The sequence below is a fragment of the Pollachius pollachius genome (assembly GCF_949987615.1).
Source record: "Pollachius pollachius genome assembly, chromosome: 5".
Lineage (NCBI taxonomy): Eukaryota > Metazoa > Chordata > Actinopteri > Gadiformes > Gadidae > Pollachius > Pollachius pollachius.
In genome coordinates this window covers 25,137,638-25,156,683 of record NC_136938.1, presented here as the reverse complement: position 1 = coordinate 25,156,683, position 19,046 = coordinate 25,137,638, and the positions used below count along the sequence as shown (strand labels likewise).

Here is a 19,046-nt window from a genome sequence, read left to right as displayed (position 1 = left end):
GGCGAAAAAATGTAGTTTAAACCCTTAAAAATGAGAATTCAGTGTATTTACTGGTAAACAATTAACTAAATCAACAAAAGAAAGCATAAAAGGCAATCATAAACAGAAAGGTATACTCATCATACACAAGTAAAACAGGTGTAGGCTACTTAAAAAAGATAACAAACTCACTAGGTTACTCACTATGATTAAACCAAAACAGATAAAAAATAGAAAAAATAAAGGAAATTGACTGTCCAGACACCTCCCTCTGCCCAGCAGTGAAGCTCCACCTTTCTTTAATAGCTCCCACCGTTCCCAGCAGCAAAGTGGTTCCGTTAGTCTAAACAACATTAAAGGGCCCAGAGGAAGGCTTAGCTTTAGAAACTTTGCAAAGTTTTGGGCACCAGACCTTGCGACGGGGTGGGCTCTCTATCACAGCCACCCTAAGGGGGGCCAACAAGATCTGGGCAGTCCCAGGGGTGGGGGTTGGTTGGGGGTGCGGTCATTTGGTGAAACACACAACACACAGAGAGCTAACTTGACGACCACATAAAGCATAATAATGGGAAGGACAAATGGCAGTGCGATTTGAACTATCTGAGAAAACATAGACCCACCCAACCCACTTAGCCATTCTTCCAAGGAACCACCAGCGGTCTCCGACTTCAGCCTAGCTACATTATCATAGATGTCATGTACATAATTAGACACATTCGTAGATGCATCGGGGATGCATGTGCAACATCTCCGGTGTAAATGGCGCTGGATAAAGAGACAGTACCCTCCAAGATGCACAGCAAGGAAGTCCAATAGATACTGATATTGGGAAATCATTGTCCTTAGCCTGTACAATTCATGATTAAAGTCAGTCGGGCCATGGCCAGAAGCGTTCGCTACAGCGTCAGTAATATGGACTAAATCTCTAATCGCCTCAAGAGCAACTGTGACTCACATAGTGCACATGGTGTGGAATGATAGCAGAAAAGACTCTCTGAGTTGGAGTAGCAACTTGAAAGTTCTGATTGAGTAAATCACACTTAGATCTAATGGTAGCATTACCCTTCAAATGTTCCTCTGACACAACCTCCAAAGCAGGCACTACATAAACGACATAACATGAACCACTCCCATTAGGAGGCCGATTTGAATAAGCGTCCTGTCCATACACAAACACGGTCCCATTGACCACAGGCAAGGCATCGATGGTTACCGTTTGGCCAGCTGAAGCACCAGGCACGCGGGCTAATGGGGGTAAGGGGACATTTACAAACAGATTATTTTCTGATATGGAAACCTGTCGCTGGCCCACAAAGGCTGAATATGAACACACACTTCGTTCATTGGTCAAACAAATTGCACCCTTAGGAACATAGCTCAATTTGATCTTTAATGGGGGACCTGCATCCATTGGGCGGTGTAATAGGGAACCTGTGCGGCTACAGATCTAGGGGGCTGGTCACCTTCGATGACATGTTTGTACGCTGCAATATACTCAGGGATGGTGAACGGGACAGCGAGGTAAGGATATACCTGAGATGAAAATGGCATAAGTCAACAAACCCAACACTACTGCACCCCTTTAGCCCTAGCTAACCCATGGGCAGTTTGTTGGTTCATCCTTGTTGAGGCATAACAAATGGTGAAATGTTGGAAATAACACCTCGCATCAGTATGAGAGACATTAGCATGTTTCTAGACTAAGAGATGTGAACACAGAGAGACCCTAAAATGCAGCAACATTCTACAATCACATGGGAAAAACGATCAATTAAAACAGCATCTTTATCTCAGTCCAAAGACGTTACGGTTACCGAAAACAATTAAAGATGCTGAAGGGAAGTTATGCATCTCACACTTCTGTGATTAACAAGGATGGATTCCCCAAGCCAATCAGGGTAAAGATGTCCTGATTGGTTAGAAGTGGGCTGGGTATGGTTTTGACTCTAAATGGTCCCCTACAGAGTCAGTGGACAGTGGTCAACTCAAGAAGAAATATTCTCAGAAAGAATTTCACTAATAGTTAATGGATGGCTGAGTCATTTCTAACACATTACAATAAATGAACAGCTCTTAAATGTAACTTACAGCTCATTTGCATGCATTCAAAGTTTCGGTAATGCTACTTAATAAACACTATCACAACAGTATTAGGTGACATCAACACTCATCGCGCTTAACCTCTGACCCCTATGTCACCCAGCTGTCTGCACACTTACGCTTCACCGATTGGCTGGCCCCACCTTCTGGGCCCGTCCCCTGGTGGCTGGCGACGCCCCCCAGAGGAATGCAGGTGTCTGTCCGGTTTGCCTGTCGGTCGCTGCAGCAAGCCCCGGCCCCCTTGGCTGGAACCCTGCACTCTGATTGGCTGCTGCGAGGGAACAGCAGGGGGTAGGGCCGGGCTTCGATTGGACGACTGTGGAGGGAGGAGCCTTTTGACCTGCAGACAGAAAGAGAGGGGTGACACGTGTAACGTGATGTGGGCGAATCTTTTTGTGCATCTTTTCTGCTCAGTAAAGCCCTGATGTTTATCCTGGCATGGCTTCTCATTGGTCTTGTTAGAGCTGGTGAAGCTAAGCAGCCAATTACAGGCCACGCAGGCTGCTGCCACAGCACCCGACGATGGCTGTGATTGGTCAATAACCTCTCCGAGATCCTAGTCACGACCAATGCGATGGACAACCTTTGGCCTGGCGTGAACCAGTCCAACGACCGCCTTAGGCATACTTCTGCTTGACGAGACCGCAGGATACTCTGTCCTTAGGGTAAACGTACCCCTCTTTTGATTATGGGACAATAGCCTCTGGTAGGAGGTGAGACTTTGTTAAAAGACTCGGTGAAACTGGGCTTTTTCTGCATTCAAAAGTCTCATCCGTCCTCGATGCAGCGTCTCATCAAGGCATTGCCGTGACATGCTTCACTCCTATAGGGTAGAAGAGCTGTCCGTCACGGGAACACATAGGCGGTGCTTACGTCTGCGCGTAGAGCACTGCCGCCCTGGTCAGTCGATGGAGTTGCCACGGTAACAGACCGGCGAGGGGGGGGTCCGCTCTGCTCAGGGTGAAGTCTGACGACAGCACCAACAAAACACATCACCACAGTGGAAACAGTGCCAAAATATTGTTACATGTGTTATATATTATGATGTTGTAATACATATGATATATTATCATATTGTTTTATTTATAGTATATTATTAAACGTTATATATTTCATATTATTATATTGTTTTATATCATGTATTAAGAAATTGGGATAGTTATTTTATATTATTATATTGGTATATTATATTTATATCATAGTATTATAATATTGTACTATATAATACTTTTATATACTTAAACTATTCTTTTAAAGTGCCATACATGCTCACACACACACTCTCTCTCTCTCTCTCCCTCTCTCTGTCTCTCTCTCTCTCTCTCTCTCTCTCTCTCTGTCTCTCTCTCTCTCTCTCTCTCTCTGTCTCTCTCTCTCCCTCTCTCTGTCTCTCTCTCTGTTGCCCCCCCCTCTCTCTCTCTCTCTCTCTCCCTCCCTCCCTCCCTCTCTCTCTCTCCCTCCCTCCCTCTCTCTCTCTCTCTCTCTCTCTCTCTCTCTCTCTCTCTCACTCTCTCTCTCTCTCTCTCTCTCTCTCTCTCCCTCCCTCCCTCTCTCCCTCCCTCTATCTCTCTCTCTCTCTCTCTCTGTCTCTCTCTCTCTCTCTCTCTCTCTCTCTCTCTCTCTCTCTCTCTCTCTCTCTCTCTCTCTCTCTCTCTCTCTCTCTACCTGGGGGCCTGGGGGGCAGCAGGTGGTTCGGACCCGGCCCTGAGGAGTAGGGCTTCAGCCTGAGGTCAGCCGGACCAGAGGGGGTCTCTCTCCATCCCTCCCCCCTGCACCGCCCTGCCCCCCAGGCAGGGCTGGGGGGCAGGAGGGCTGTGGGGTGGGCTGGAAGGACCACACGCCCCTGGTTCCCGTGTGCCTAAAGAACAGAGACGTCTGATTGACTGAATCTTTAACCAGGGCTTTTCTCTCAGAGTGACGTCATTAGAGCATCCCGGGAGCACCGAGGAACATGAGATCACAGCCTCTCCTCTCCTCTCCGACGTTTCTAGGTAAAAACACTGTTAATTCACGCAGAATTATACCTTCAGTTCCCCCACCAGGCTAAGATTAAGAACCGAGATAAAAAGGCCCATAATGATAATAATGTTAGATATAATTATAATGGCATAATGATCACCACATCCTCACAATCAAATCCTAACAATAATAATCCATGGCATTCATTTTAATAAATAAATAAATACATTTTAAATGTAGATTACTTTAGCTTTACCATGTGGTGATGTGTGGTTAGCGTGGTGTTGACCTGGCGCGCTGGCAGCCCGTCGTGATTGGTCGGTTTGGGGGTCAGGTGATCAGGAGGCTGACAGCGACGATGCTCCTTCTTACTCAGCGCCTGGGGAGACACATAGTTTAGTAATCTACAACTCCTTCTGTATGCTGGATTAATCAGTAGCTTTATACAGCAATACATTAGTATATGGCCAGAACAAGCACTCTATGCTGTGCCAATATAATGACAGTGGTCTGTTTATATACAAATGTACTCATTACTAACAAATATGACGTATACTGTACTTATATCTACTACTGTACACTGTTCTAAAGTATACTGAAAATAAATAACAATAACGCTAAAGATAAGGCTCTGTCAGAGTTGGTATAGAATCCTGCTTTATCTTAAAGGGACAGTGTCTAGAGTTTAGTGGCGTCTAGCGGAACAGACATGGCAGAAATGGAATATAATATTCATAAATATGTGTTATATGTGGGGGAAGATACCTCAGCAACTTCACTGCTAGATGACACTAAATCCTTCGCACTGCACCTTTGAGTTCACCTACCTGTTCTTTACCAGGTAGGTTTCACTTAAACTTCACACTAAAGGGTCAGACAACTCTTGAAACTCCCTATCTTCGCTAAACGTCCCTTGTCCAACCCAATGGAATGAGTTCAGATCGACTTAAAGGGTTAGGTTATATCTTACGACTTAAAGGCTCTTTGTTGGAAGTAGAACATCAGGCACAAGGGGCCTGCCTCATCACATGAACTGAGGACATTTAAACTTTTGTTGTGCGGTACATGGGAAGTGTTTGTAGTCACACAATTGCGACTGCTTGTTTATTGTTCCCAGCCTGCTTAATGACTAAATAATGGAAATCATGTAAATATAATAAACTGACTGCAGGGAAGGCTGCACTTCACACCGTATGATTTTAATATTCATTTGCATTTGGCGAGGAATCCGAGATTCCATGTAAACATTCAAACAACGTGATGACAGAACAGGCTGCCGGCCTCCGGAAAACACCTGATACAATAGTAATGTGAACCTGTGTTCAAACACTGTCAACCACACACACACACACACACACACACACAGACACAAACACACACACACACACACACACACACACTCACACACTCCAACCGGTGATCTGTTTACACAGGTAGTCAAATACCCATTAACCCATTAGCAAGAAGTTGCGGAAGGACGGAGATGATCTAGTTCAGGTTTCTCCCATCAGTTTGCATGCCTGTCTGACTGTCTGCCTGTCTGCCTGTGTGGTGATAGCGGTTAAAAATAAAGAATAGCTTGAGTTTAGTCAAATGTAGCCCAGCCTACCCATCTGAAGAGTGTCTCAGGGTGTACTGTATTACTGTAATACTAATAAGTAATACTCTGATACCGTGGTGCTATGTTAGTACTGTAGTACTATACAAGTACTGTGGGACTATATCAGTTTGCCGGTACTTAGTCCTGTGGTGTTTTACAGTCTGTAAAACAGTTATTCAGCAGATAAGGCATCACAACCCAACCCAGCCTCAGTGAGCAGAGCTGAACCCGCCGAGCCGATAGGCCGCCACCCCCTCACCTGCACGATGTCGGCGTTGGTGTGGCTCTGCGTGGCCCCGCCGTGCTCCGTGTACCTCAGCAGCGTGCGGTCCATGTCGCTGCTGGCGTACTGGAACAGCTTGTTGCTGCCGCTGATGACGATGACGGCGATGTCGCAGTCACACAGGACGCTCAGCTCGTACGCCTTCTTCATCAGACCGAACCGCCGCTTGGTGAAGGTGACCTGGTCCCACGGTCAGAGAGACAGAGGGACGGACGGACACACAGAGGGACAGAGAGCGTTCAGCACCCGGGGCAGGACCAGCTCACCCAAGAGCTCAGCCCTGCAGTGCATTGCTAATGGAAGAGTGTCGGAGCTCCGCCTACCCCAGGGCCCTACCTGGGCCCAGGTACCCCGGGAATAGGGCCCTATACTCAGGTACTCAGGTATAGGGGTACCCCAGGGCCCTACCTGGGCCCAGGTACCCCGGGAATAGGGCCCTATACTCAGGTACTCAGGTATAGGGGTACCCCAGGGCGCTACCTGGGCCCAGGTACCCCGGGAATAGGGCCCTATACTCAGGTACTCAGGTATAGGGGTACCCCAGGGCGCTACCTGGGCCCAGGTACCCCGGGAATAGGGCCCTATATTCAGGTACTCAGGTATAGGGGTACCCCAGGGCGCTACCTGGGCCCAGGTACCCCGGGAATAGGGCCCGATACTCAGGTACTCAGGTATAGGGGTACCCCAGGGCGCTACCTGGGCCCTCTCCTAGGGGTACTACCTTTGGCCCTCTACCCCGGTTACAATAAACCAACCAAATGAAATGTGTTTCCTCTCTTCTGATTGGCTCACCTGTCGGGTCCTCTCGTCAAGGATGCGGGAGATGCTGATCTTCTTCCTCCCCATCTTAGATGCTGAGGACCAGATGGAGATCTGTGTGAAGCAGGGGATAGGTGACAGATGAAAAAGAAAATGGAGAATCAGGTTGAGATCTGCATCACGCAGTCGTTAGGTTACAGATCCTTTAAAACTGAGGACAAGGTGGAGTATTTCAAGGTCGTTAAGGGACAGATCATTAGGTCTACTAGTTGCAATCTATTTTGATGTATGCAAAGAAAAGTGAGGACAAACATGAAATTAATTACATTTAAGAAGGAACCTACTTTCAAATCAAAATTCAAAACTCCAGCATCGTACACAAATTGTAGTTTATCTTTGCAATCTTAAAAAAAGATTTAAATAGTGCATTATTTTACTCAACATAAAACTCTCTCTCCCTTTCTCAAAGAGACAAATGAATCATACTCACCTACCTGATGAGGTGAAAGTTTGAAACACAGGGCTTGAAAAAGAGTGCTTTTGTCTGTGTTGGCTGCCTGTGAACATTAAGAGCCTCACCGTTGCTCCCCAGTCGTTGGTTAGTTCCGAAGGCGTCCACTACACACTGCCCTCTCCATCCCCACCTTATCTTATGAAGTGTGCATGGGCTCTCCAGGCCTACTTAAAGATGCTGTTAGATTCAAGTGCTACCATTGCAGTGTAATTTGTTTGATGTACCACGGCCATTCGTCAGCTTTTAGTGAGTGAAACGTGCTGTGAGATTATCTGTTTGGAATTGGCTGCGTCTGCTTCTACACGAGTTTTGACCGCTCCTGGCTCATTTCTGACCAATCGCGGTATCTCTTCCCTGATTGGTTATGGGAACCCAGAGGAGCAAGTGGAGGGGGGCAGAGAGGGAGGGGATGTTCTTGGGTGGTTTAGTGTCTAAATGTACTTCCAAATCCTACCTACCGCTCATTTAAATGACAACAAAAGTAATGTCGTTATACCATTACAATTTATAGTGTTAATTAACCAGAATATAATTGATTAACCTTGATTGATTAACCATGTTATTGGTGGTTGGAATGCAACTACCACCCGTATATATTTGTCTGTTGGAGATATGAGCATATTTAATAATTGTTTTGCCTGTTCTTTAAAAAAGGGTCATTATGAAACATTAATTATTTCTCTCTGTGCCAAAATGTAACCTTCTTAAGTGGTAGGTGTTTTTCTCAAGGGCCCACTGGAACGCAGAAGTGGACTAAACCTATCTTGTTTCATTCACAGTAAACAACCAACAACAACAACATCAAGGAGGAAAGTGTTTGCTCTTTTGTCATGCTCTGCCAAAAAAATATTAGTTCCAAGTTGTTGACATTATTCAAATAGTCTGGCTGCACAGCCTGGATCCACACATGCAACTGATTTTGCATTTAGTGTCGTAACCAACAGTAACCAACCGACAACAACCAACTATACTAGGAGGAAATGGTTTGATATTTTGTCTCAACCGGAGTAGGGGGCCCAGAGACCCCGAGTAAAGGGCCCAGAGACCCCGAGTAAAGGGCCCAGAGACCCCGAGTACCACGGAGTATTACTTATTAGTATTACAGTAGTACAGTACATCCTGAGACACTATTTCTTTCCGTGCCAAAATGTATCCTTTTCGGCACAAAATGTATATGTGGTAGGTGATTTTCTCAAGGGCCCACTGGAACGCAGAAGTGGACTTGTGGAAGTGCTCTTCCTCTTTTGTCATGCTCTGCCAATTGAAATTTGACTCCCAAGTTGTTGACATTAAAATATTCTGGCTGCATAGACTGGATCCACAAATGCAACTGATTTGGCATTTGGTGTAGTATCGCACAGGCGTTTCCTCAAACCTCAGAAACAACCACAGACACAATAAATCTGTTTATTTGTCTGAGTGTTGACAGATGATGGACATTGAGCTGTCAGTACAACTACACAAGCCATTCAAAACAGGCGGTGTGTTTTGCGTAGATGTTGACAACAAAATACCTCGAACTCACTCACACTTTATTTCCGTCAGTGTTTCAGCAGAGAACAGGCACCAGTGGAGAACTCAGGGGACCGGAATCAGGATTCAACCAAACAACCACGTTAAACTGATTCTACTTTAACAAACCAGGTTAAACTGATTCTATTCCAACAAACCAGGTTCAAACTGATTCTACTTTAACAAACCAGGTTAAACTGATTGAGGTTGAACTGATTCTACTTTAACATAACATGTTATGTCCCTGAAGGCAAAAAGCAGTGTAGGCCAGATGTTCTGTATAACATCCAGCATGTCAGTTTTCAGATAACTGGGATGAGTCTGGGGTGAGTCTAAATTTAATCTAGGTTGAGTCTGGGGTGAGTCTAGAGCTAGTCTGGGGTGAGTCTGGGGTGAGTCTGGGGTGAGTCTGGGGTGAGTCTGGGGTAAATCCAGGTTGAGTCTGGGGTAAATCCAGGTTGAGCCTTGGGTGAGTTGGGTAAATCCAGGTTGAGTCTGGGGTAAATCCAGGTTGAGTCTTGGGTGCGTCGGGAGTGAGAAAAAGCTGAATTTGTCTCAATGTTCACTGATAACTTGTTGTTTGTGGATGCATTGACTTGTCTTGAAGTTACATATTGTATGATGCCTTCTGGTTTATGTGAACACAGCTCACACACACAAAAATACACACACATTGTGCACATTAACAACGTGCACAAGCAACTCCTGTTATATTACAAAAGTAATATGAAACTTCCCCATGTTTAAATAAAATATATTGAGGCGCTCAGTCTTGCGGTCGGCTCTATACATCAATACATTCGTGAACATTGAACAGAATGAACAAAATCATGTTTTTTCAACGTAGTGACCGTAATGTTTCATACAATACATCTGTGTACAGACAGACATTTGGATTGGCTGGTCGTTATCAAACCCTCCAGGGTCATGGGAATGATCGTTGTCACAGGTTGCCTTGGTAATGCACAACTTTGAAGTCCAACGAGGAAACTGGTTGGGCGTCATTCTGTCATTCCTTCACAGCCCCGCTGTGCGTCGACGCTTATGGGGAGGATGAAGGCACGCACAGGCCACACCCCTTTCACAATGGGCCCCGCCTACCTCACCACGGCAGTCTGTCAATCAATGTGGCCTCCTTCATGCCGTCGGTGGTTCTGCCGACGTGCCGGGGGTCAGACAGCCACCAGTCACAGTGCAAAGCAGAAATACAAATGCAAATCAACACCATGGGGGCGGGGCCAAAGGTGAGGTCATCCCTGGAGGTCAAACAGCTGCAGGCAGCGGATGGAGCAGCAGTAGGCAACGAAGCTCACGGCGGATCTAGAGAGAGAGACCCCACACAGACACACACACACACACACGACAGTTTAATCAGTGGATGGTGATATAGGAATGGAGAGGGGGATATGGCTTTAAGAGATAGATATGTGGTGTGTGTGTGTGTGTGTGTGTGTGTGTATAACTGATTGTATGTATTTATGGTTGTTTGTATGGACGCATGCATGTATTGATGTATCGATGTCCGTATGTACGGGTGATGGTTTGCACAGACGTATGTATAAATGTATGTCTAGATGTACAGTACGTATGCATAGATGTACAGTATGTCTGTGTGTAGGGGAGATGTTTTTGTAGACGTATGTATGTACAGTATGTCTGTGTGTAGGGGAGATGTTTGTGTAGACGTATGTATGTACAGTATGTCTGTGTGTAGGGGAGATGTTTGTGTAGACGTATGTATGTACAGTATGTCTGTGTGTAGGGGAGATGTTTGTGTAGACGTATGTATGTACAGTATGTCTGTGTGTAGGGGAGATGTTTGTGTAGACGTATGTATGGTTGTTTGGTAGAAGCTGACCTGTGGTGCACCCCGCCCAGGGCGGTGTCTCTGAGGGGGAAGGCTTTGGGGTAGGCGGAGGTGAACATGGGCTGACCGCAGCGGGGACAGTGACCCAGAGGACAAAACAAGCACTCCTGAAGGCTCCTGGGCAGGACCAGGTCTGGAGTGCACGCACACACACACACACACACACACACACACACACACACACGTTATCTTCATAGGAATTCAAAGTGCATACTACACCATAAGCAAAGGTTTTTCTTTCACTAAAAAGGGGTTCGTTAGCCAATCAGAAGATCCATAACGTTACTTTGTTTAATGGAGGTGTGACGGAGGTTCTGACATGGTTTAGTGGAGATGAGGTTGAGGTTCGGACGTTGTTTAGCGGAGGAACAGATGAGGTTCTGATGGGGTTTGGTGGTGGTTAGGCTGTGAAGACGTCCATTCTGATGGGGGTTGAGTGGAGGTATTGTTTGGGAAGGTGGAGGTTCTGATGTGGGTTTACTGGGGGGATCCCGGGGCTGGGTGGGTTCAGTGGGGGTGCGTTTGGTAGGGTGGAGGTAGGTGTGTTTCCTGCAGGTACCGTGGGGGTCGTGGAGGTGGGCGCGATGCAGGCTCCTCATGGCCAGCTCCTCTAGGGGAGCCACGCGCTCAGACTCCCAGGCCAGCAGCTTGACCTCTGGGGGCGGCGGGACCCCCAGCCCGGCCGCGCCCTCGGGGAGCACGTCTGAGGTACCGCACCTGGAGGGGACACACAATTAGTTACACACACACACACATAGAGAAATAGCAAGCTCTGTGTGTGTGTGTGTGTGTAAGTGTGTGTGTGTGTGGGTGTGTGTGTTTCCATGTTGATGTTGAAGTGTATGTGTGTTTACGTTTGTGTGTTTATGTGTGTGTCTGTGTGCGTTACCCATTGCAGCCAATGACTTTGCTGTAGAGGTAGGACGGAAGACCCTTCAGCTCCACGTTGTTGTCCACATACACAAACTGCAGCTCCCGGGAGCGCCCCAGGTCTGAGACACACACAATCTTTATCACATGGATGCATTTCTATATCAGCAACATACTTTAAACGGCGAAGACTCTGCCTCTTTTTTTCGAGAATTACTCATCGGTCTATGTACATTTGGGGTGAGAAAGTCTACCACCTAGTGGACAGCTTGATGTGAGGCCGGTGGTATGTATGCAGACAGCTCTGCAAAGATCGGACGACTTTCGCCAAAGTGGGCTACGGAGGGGTGTCAGTTTGAGTGTTTTAAGGCATAACCAGCGGTGTGATTATTTGCTTTGTTTTCGGTGTGAGGGCGCACGCACGCACCCCAAAAACACATGTTGGGGTGTATGGTGTAGTTCCCCGTTTGACCAGTGGGGGCTGACCTGGCGGCAGGCTGGTGAGGCGGTTGGCGGCCAGCGACAGCTCGTTGAGGCCGGTGAGGAGACACAGGTGTCGGGGCAGGTGTCTCAGCTGGTTCCTGTCTGCCGTCAGGTACTGGAGAGAGCGACAGCGATGGAGCCGCGCAGGCAGACAGGTCAGACGGTTCCGGGATACGTCCAATGACTCCAGCTCCTGGAGTTCCCCCACCTCTGAGGAGGGAGAGAGACAGACAGGTAGAGAGACAGACAGTTAGAGAGAGAGACAGGTCGAGAGAGACAGACAGGTAGAGAGAGAGACAGGTCGAGAGACAAACAGGTAGAGAGATACAGACAGGTAGAGAGAGAGACAGGTAGAGAGACAGACAGGTAGAGAGAGAGAGACAGGTAGAGAGACAAACAGAGAGAAAGACAGGTAAAGAGAGAGACAGGTTGAGAGAGAGACAGGTAGAGACAGACAGAAACATAGATGGATAGTTACAGGGGTAAAAAGTTAGACTGGTAGAGAAACACTATAGTAGATAGACAGGTAGGAGCGAGAGAGTGACAGACAGGTAGACAAACAGACAGAAAAAGAAGCCGGTACCTGAGGGGAGGGCTTCCAGCTGGTTATTGGCCAATCGGAGATGCCGGAGGGAGCGGAGTCGACCAATCTCTGGACAGAGGAACAGGAGGGCGTTGTCACTCAGATCAAGAGACCTCAGCCTGGACAGCTCTCCTATGTCTGGACACACGGACACAGACACACAGACACACACACTCAGAAACACTCGTTTCATAGATGAACACTGAAGATTTATCAGCATGAGTGAATTTTGTCTGATTTATTTTTAACAGCATTGACTTTTAGGGGGACTTACCTTCCGGAACCATCACGATGTTGTTAGAGTGGAGGTACCTGAAAAAAACACAAACATTCAACAACTTGGCTGCTTCTGAAGCCCTGGCGACACCTGCTGGCCACATGCTAGAACACCACAACACCAGAACCTCCAAGGGCTCACAGTACAGACACCACAACACTAACATCTGTTTTAGTGGGTTGCGGTTATCCTGACTAAACTTATTTTTAATTACTTTTTAAATGTGCAATAGCATTTTGCAATGGTGGCACCCATTGTACCCCTAACTATCCCTGGAGGGAGTGTAGTCCTTCTCAAGAATTATTCATTGTTAATTATGGACTTAATTTTCTTGCCGTTTGGGAGGATAGGGTCATAAATATATTGCCTTTAAAACCTGTTGAGACTGAAAAACTGTGCTGAAAGGCTATGCAAATAAAATGTACATGACTTACATCAACAAGAAGCACTTGTTCTAGGCCAACAATGCTGCATTTAGGGAACAATTAATAATAACCAAACAGGAGAACTTACAGCTCAATCAGATTGGGAAGCTTCTGAGCGAGGTTTTCAGGCTGAGAGAGAGAGAGAGAGAGAGAGAGAGAGAGAGAGAGAGAGAGAAGGTGACAGGCAGAGAGAGAACAGTACTCTAGTTGTCAGTGTAGGAAGACCCCAGATTGTTAAAGCAAGATGACACAAGGTGTGTGTGTGTGTGAGTGAGTGAGTGAGTGTACCAGTGTAGTGAGAGAGTTCCTCTTCATGTACAGTCTCTCCAGGAACTGCAGCCCCTCATCTTTCAGCAGGTCCACGGGGAACTTGTTGAGGTTGCGGTAGTTGAGGAACAGGTTCTTGTGGCGCTCTTGCTTGGCCATGCAGATGGCTTCGTGGAGCTCAGTGGCCATGGCTGGTCCCGGGAAAGAAGATGCTGGGAACAACCTCTCAGTCTATGGCATGATAAGGCTATTGATTGAAAGAAGATGGTATACAATTAAACCAAGATAAGTAAACGACTGTACTGAAAGTCTGAAGGTTTTTTTAATCTGATTTATTGAATTAGATTCGGGTGTTAACCCAATTACAATCACTAGTAAGTAATTCAATACAGAGGCAAAGAGCCAGCCCTAGTGATGAATTCATCAGCATTAGAAGTGTTTGACCTTGAAGACAACTGCATATTCAGAACTCCAGATCATATCCTAACATCTTTAAGAGTCGACATGGAAGTAAAATATGACAGTAGTTAGTATAGTTATTAATGTTGGCGTCTTCAATTCCCTCACAATTAACTCCAGCAGTTTCAGCAAAATTTAACTGCAAACACGCTGAACGACTGGGAGCTTCGACAGCACATCACCCTTCAGACTACTGTTTAACCCCTTGTTGTGACACATAAACCCTTCATTATATCTGACCTGGCGACGAGCTGCTAGCCTAGCAGCCTAGCATCGGCGTCGAGCCACGGAGGTAAACGCGCTGACATCATCCACGCTGACTCCACAGAACGCTGGGGTTTGTAGTTCTTTGAACTGCCGTTTTGTAGTCCTACCGTTTCTGAAGCCATAGTTGAGCATAGAAAAATAAAATTTAAGTGTGGGTCGAAAAGCTAAGCTTATTCTAGGCTTAAGTCCGTCATAAATCCGTAGTATACATTTGTTTTACAGTTGTATATCTAAAGACATCTGGACATGGGGAGGATGTTTGGTACTAAAGAGAACAGTTATTAGTTTCTGGTTTTCTAAAGAACACAAATAATTCAAACAGTTTTGCATACGTTTTTTATTCACCTTAAGTCATGTGGTAAACTCTTAGAAAAAAAGACAGCAATGAACCAACAGCTGCTCCATAATTCCCAGAACTCACAGCAGCCCGTAGACAATACAACCTTATTTCAAAAGAAACGTACAAAACGGAAAAACAAAAAATATATATTATTCTTTTACTGCTTAGTCACAGGTTGCGCATACAAAATTACTGTCATTAATAACGAAACAAAAACCCAACAACAATCAGAACAAGTTTTGATTTCAAGTTGATCACAGGTCCGAACAGACTCGACCTGAACACAGCCAACACACACCCATGTGTGTGTATATATGTGTGCGTTTCACAGCGACCAATCAGACATGGCCGGCTGAGTTGTCTGGTCGACAGCCAACTACTTTGAACATCTGAACAGCCAATCAGTCCAACCGATTGTTAAAAAACAAAACACCATCCCGCCAGGATCGGATTGGCTGGGACGCACACATGTTGTCAGATGGTAGACAGTCCGAGGAAACACATTTTGTACTGGTCCACGTCTTAAACAGGCTGCCATTAAGAGTATGATGGGGACGGACACACACACACAACACACACACACACACACACACACACACACACACACGCACGCCTGAAAATGACAAATCAAACTCTGCATCCTCAAACTGATCCTTTTCAACCACAGAAGATATATTTATGCTTTCATCATATATATTTATATAAAAAAACGTAAAAACATCTGTACAGAACAGGGATTTTTTCTTTTTTTTTTAATATTGATTTTTTTTTAACAAAAAAACAGAAAACGTAACTCTTTTTCCTTTAAAGATTTTATAAATTGCAAAAACAAAAAACAAAGAAATGTGTCTTTTGTTTTCCCAGGGAAACTGGAGCTCTCCTTCCCGTATCTCATAATCCTTTAAAACATCTGCTGTACCATACTTCCCTCCATACCCTCTCATGGACTCTGGACAGGTCGGTAGGATCAGCTGACCCTGCTGGACCGCGGGCACTTCAGCACGGCCGAGCCCCAATGGTAACCTTCCACCCTGCTACAGCCTGCAGGCGGCTCCCGTCCACAATGCTGCCCCCTGCTGGCCAGACTGGGTTACTGCGGGCCGGCGTCGAGAGTATGTGTTTGTGTGTGTGTTTATGTGAGGAGTGTAGACATCCGTTTCTGACAACTAAACAGTGAGGTAGATGGATGCTGACAAACAGCAACAAGAGCACAAAATCAAAGAAGAGGAGTTGGAGAGACTAGCAGGTCATTTACATGTACAGTGATTTTACACATTCTGAAAATAAAATAAAATACATAAAAAAAAGGAAAATAAATATTCCGGTCGGGAAGAGAAAAAAAAGATGGAGCCTCCGAGTTCGAAACGTTTTATAGTGAAAGGAGCGTTGAAATGATTCCCTGGTGGCCCTCTGGGCGGGGCCAGGATGGAGTGGGAGGGGCTTCCAGCGGTCTCTCCATGGTGGGGGGGGAGTCTACCCCCCCTCCGAACCTCACTTCTGGACCACGGCCTTAAGGAGGATGAGGATGACGAAGAGGATGATAATTGCCAGCCACGCAAAGAGGAGGATGAAGACACAGCCTTCACATGAAGGGGCGCCACTTCACCGACGGCACCGCTCTCGGACGACGCCAGGTCCCACGCGGCCGACACGCTCGGCTTTAGGTTCGAGTTGAAACCGGAAACCAAAAAAGGGGAAGAAAGGGGGAGGAGATAGCAGCAGGTTTTGTAGACACGAGACCCCAGGTAAAGGCAGGAAGAAGAGTAGTGGTGATCTGGCTATAGAGCTACAGGGAGTGGAGTGCTTCTCTGGAGTGCTGAACTCCGCACTGCAGGCGGTTCTCTGGGCTCAGAGCTCTGTAGCGGGTGGAGTGGTGACACGGGCGTGGATCTGGTCATGTCAGAGGGTCCGCTGTTCAGACCTCTTCCATGGTGGATCGGTTCCCGGAGCGTTTCTTCATGGCGGACGTCCAGTCTGGGGTCGAGCGCTCGCTATGGCTCGTAGCTCGTCCGTCGGGCACTTGGTGCGTCAGCTCTGAAGCCCGGTCTCTACGGTGACGGCGGAGAATCGGGGTCGAACTGGACGACGGGGGTCAGACACACGCCCCCCGCCCCCCCCCCCCCAAAAAACATGGAGGATACATTTTGGCAACAATAAGGCAGAACTACCATCTGTGTTTCGGTCCTTCATGGCCTCTACTGGAGGGTCTGACTGAAGACATGCCCCCGTAGCTCAGCATCTTAAGACTCTCTGCGTACGAGAGAGAGAAACTCTCCTCCCTCCCTTCGGAGGAAGCGTTTGCGTCTGTGAGGGGATGGGGGGGTTTGGGGGTTCGGTCAACAATTGTTCTTGCGTCCGTTCATGTGAGCGTACGACGGCAACTCCTCGGGCGACGGCAGCCCCCGGAGTCCCGCCCCCGTCTCCCCATTGGCCGCCGGCTGTATGTCCACGGTGGAGACGGGCGGGTCCGGCGTGGAGGGGGCGGAGCCAGGCGTCTTGGGGCTCTGGGCCAGCGAGGGGGCGGGGGTGGGGGGCGTGTCTGTGTGGGTGGCCTGGTTGTAGAAGAAGCTGAGGTCCCTGAAGGAGGGCTCCAGCTCCTCCTCCACGCTGCCGATGATCTCCGGGAAGGACGGGCGCATCTTGGGGTTGAACTGCCAGCAGAGACGCATGAGCTCGAATCTAGAGAGACACAGACAGACAGACAGACACACACACACAGAGGAGGAGGGACGGTCAGTCATCTTTAATGTTAGACATGATGACTTGTTATTGAGAGATAGAAAGAGAGGGCGAGATAGAAAGAGAGGGAGAAGTCGCGCGACTGACTGACTGACTGACTGACTGACTGACTGACTGACTGACTGACTGACTGACTGACTGACTGACTGACTGACTCACATCAGGTGAGGACAGTGCTCCGGTTTCTCCAGGACCCCCCCGTCCATGACGAAGCGGAGGACCTGTTCGTTGGACATCCCCTGGTAGGGCTGCTCCGCCAGGGTCACCACCTCCCACATCACCACGCCAAACGACCTGCACACACACACACACACACACACGTATGTTAACACACATATATATCAGTCCCTCCAAAAAACCGCGATCATGCGATCGCATAATTCAACGCATAATCAGCCAAAGTCCGCATATTCATGCGGGGGCCGCATTTTTTCAAATATGCCGCACTTTCACCGCATAAATTGCAGATTTCCGCGCGAAATATGTGGGGCTTGCATGATTTCCTAATCCCCGCAATTCGTTGCAAAAAAGTCCCATATATCTTAGCAGAAAGTTGAAAAATGTTGCGCTTACTTCACACAAGAGCAGCCATTTCCCCCTGTTGCCATGGGAACGTTATGAAGTGACGTAATTACACGACGCGAACGTCATCGAAAAGCTGCATTTTTCGCAAGTTCCCGCATTTTTTCGCAAGTTCCCGCAAATTCATCGCATAAAAGTGCATAAACATGCCGCATATTTCATCGCATTTTTTAAGAAAATGTGCCGCATAATCAAGTATTTTTGGCCGCAACAATCACAAAAAAACGCCGCATTTTTCTGAAGGGACTGTATATATTAACACACATTGTTACACGGCTCTTCTCAATGAGCCGTGTAATATGCGTAATATGTAATAGTGAACGCATGGGCCTTCACAACTTCCAGCGGGAAGTTAGTTTTTGATAATTCACCGTTGCCAAGCATATAATGACCGCTGTCAAGGAAAGTGGATTTTTTTGTCATCTTTCGTATCACTCCGCAAGTAGTCCGGTAACTTATCAACCCCATCGTACTCGGTTGCTCAGCGACGTCAACGTCTTTGGCAGACTATTTCTCTGCTGGTCAACACTACGAATGCTGGTAACAAACGAATTGTAAAAAGACACACCGCGTGAAGTTATTTTTCGGTCATTATCGAAAATACGCCCCTTCAGGTGCAGAACCTCCGCTTCCCGTCGGCGTTCGGTTCGCCCTGTCGGGGCTAATTTTCCCATTAATGACCGGCGTTCAACACGTTTTCCCTTACTTATAATCACAGTAACCTATTCGCCAAACACATGTATAAAAATAAAATGACACACATTAACACACACGTTTAACATGACAGACACACATACATCATAACACAACATACGCATACACAACATATATACTGACCAGACGTCCGAGTTGGTGGTGAAGACTCCGTCTTTCAGCGACTCTGGGGACATCCAGCGGACAGGCAGCAGTCCTTTACCTCCCTTACGGTAATAATCGGTCTCATAGATGTCCCTGGTCATGCCAAAGTCTACACACACACACACAGACACACGACAAACAATCACACCTTATCAGAGGATATTAAGTTATGGAAGAATATCTTATGATCCCGTCCTCTACATCCTGATCTTCATCATCATCCTCCTGATCTGTGTCGCCATCCCCCTGCTCTTCGTCTTCAACAAGAAGAGGTCGGTCTTTATCTGACTAACCTATGCCTGTTTAATCATTTAATTAAGTTT

The 19,046-nt window shown here is 47.0% G+C and overlaps 2 protein-coding genes across 4 annotated transcripts in view; both read right to left on the bottom strand.

Annotated features, from left to right (window-relative positions):
* Window positions 1-8,629: 8,629 nt before the first annotated feature.
* Window positions 8,630-14,221, bottom strand: lrrc28 (leucine rich repeat containing 28). Of its 3 annotated transcripts, none has more exons than XM_079737360.1 (10): window positions 14,178-14,221; window positions 13,500-13,725; window positions 13,300-13,340; window positions 12,784-12,821; window positions 12,510-12,647; window positions 11,930-12,136; window positions 11,463-11,565; window positions 11,133-11,290; window positions 10,565-10,706; window positions 8,630-10,026 (listed from the first exon to the last, which is right to left on the bottom strand). In XM_079737360.1, the coding sequence occupies exons 2-10, from the start codon at window positions 13,665-13,667 to the stop codon at window positions 9,957-9,959; spliced, it is 1,065 nt and encodes a 354-aa protein (XP_079593486.1). In that variant the 5' UTR covers window positions 13,668-13,725; window positions 14,178-14,221; the 3' UTR covers window positions 8,630-9,956. The 3 variants fall into 3 exon arrangements, with proteins under 3 accessions (XP_079593486.1, XP_079593485.1, XP_079593487.1); XM_079737359.1 differs by lacking the exon at window positions 14,178-14,221 and adding an exon at window positions 14,046-14,160; XM_079737361.1 differs by lacking the exon at window positions 14,178-14,221 and adding an exon at window positions 13,923-14,085.
* Window positions 14,222-14,555: 334 nt separating this feature from the next.
* Window positions 14,556-19,046, bottom strand: part of LOC307075933 (insulin-like growth factor 1 receptor) — a 34,162-nt gene continuing 29,671 nt past the window's right edge. The window contains exons 19-21 of the mRNA XM_079736695.1: window positions 18,703-18,832; window positions 17,443-17,577; window positions 14,556-17,223 (exon numbers count right to left, since the gene is read on the bottom strand). Coding sequence (XP_079592821.1) covers window positions 16,881-17,223; window positions 17,443-17,577; window positions 18,703-18,832 — 608 coding nt within the window. The 3' untranslated portion in view covers window positions 14,556-16,880. The remainder of the gene's footprint in view (window positions 17,224-17,442; window positions 17,578-18,702; window positions 18,833-19,046) is intronic.

Coding starts and splice junctions, on each gene's coding strand:
- lrrc28 (XM_079737360.1), bottom strand. CDS start 13,667: ATGGCCACTGAGCTCCACGAAGCCATCTGCATGGCCAAGCAAGAGCGC. Junction 11,291..11,462: donor AAAGTCATTGGCTGCAATGG/GTAACGCACACA, acceptor TGTCCCCTCCAG/GTGCGGTACCTCAGACGTGC. Junction 10,707..11,132: donor CCACCTCCACGACCCCCACG/GTACCTGCAGGA, acceptor CGTGCACTCCAG/ACCTGGTCCTGCCCAGGAGC.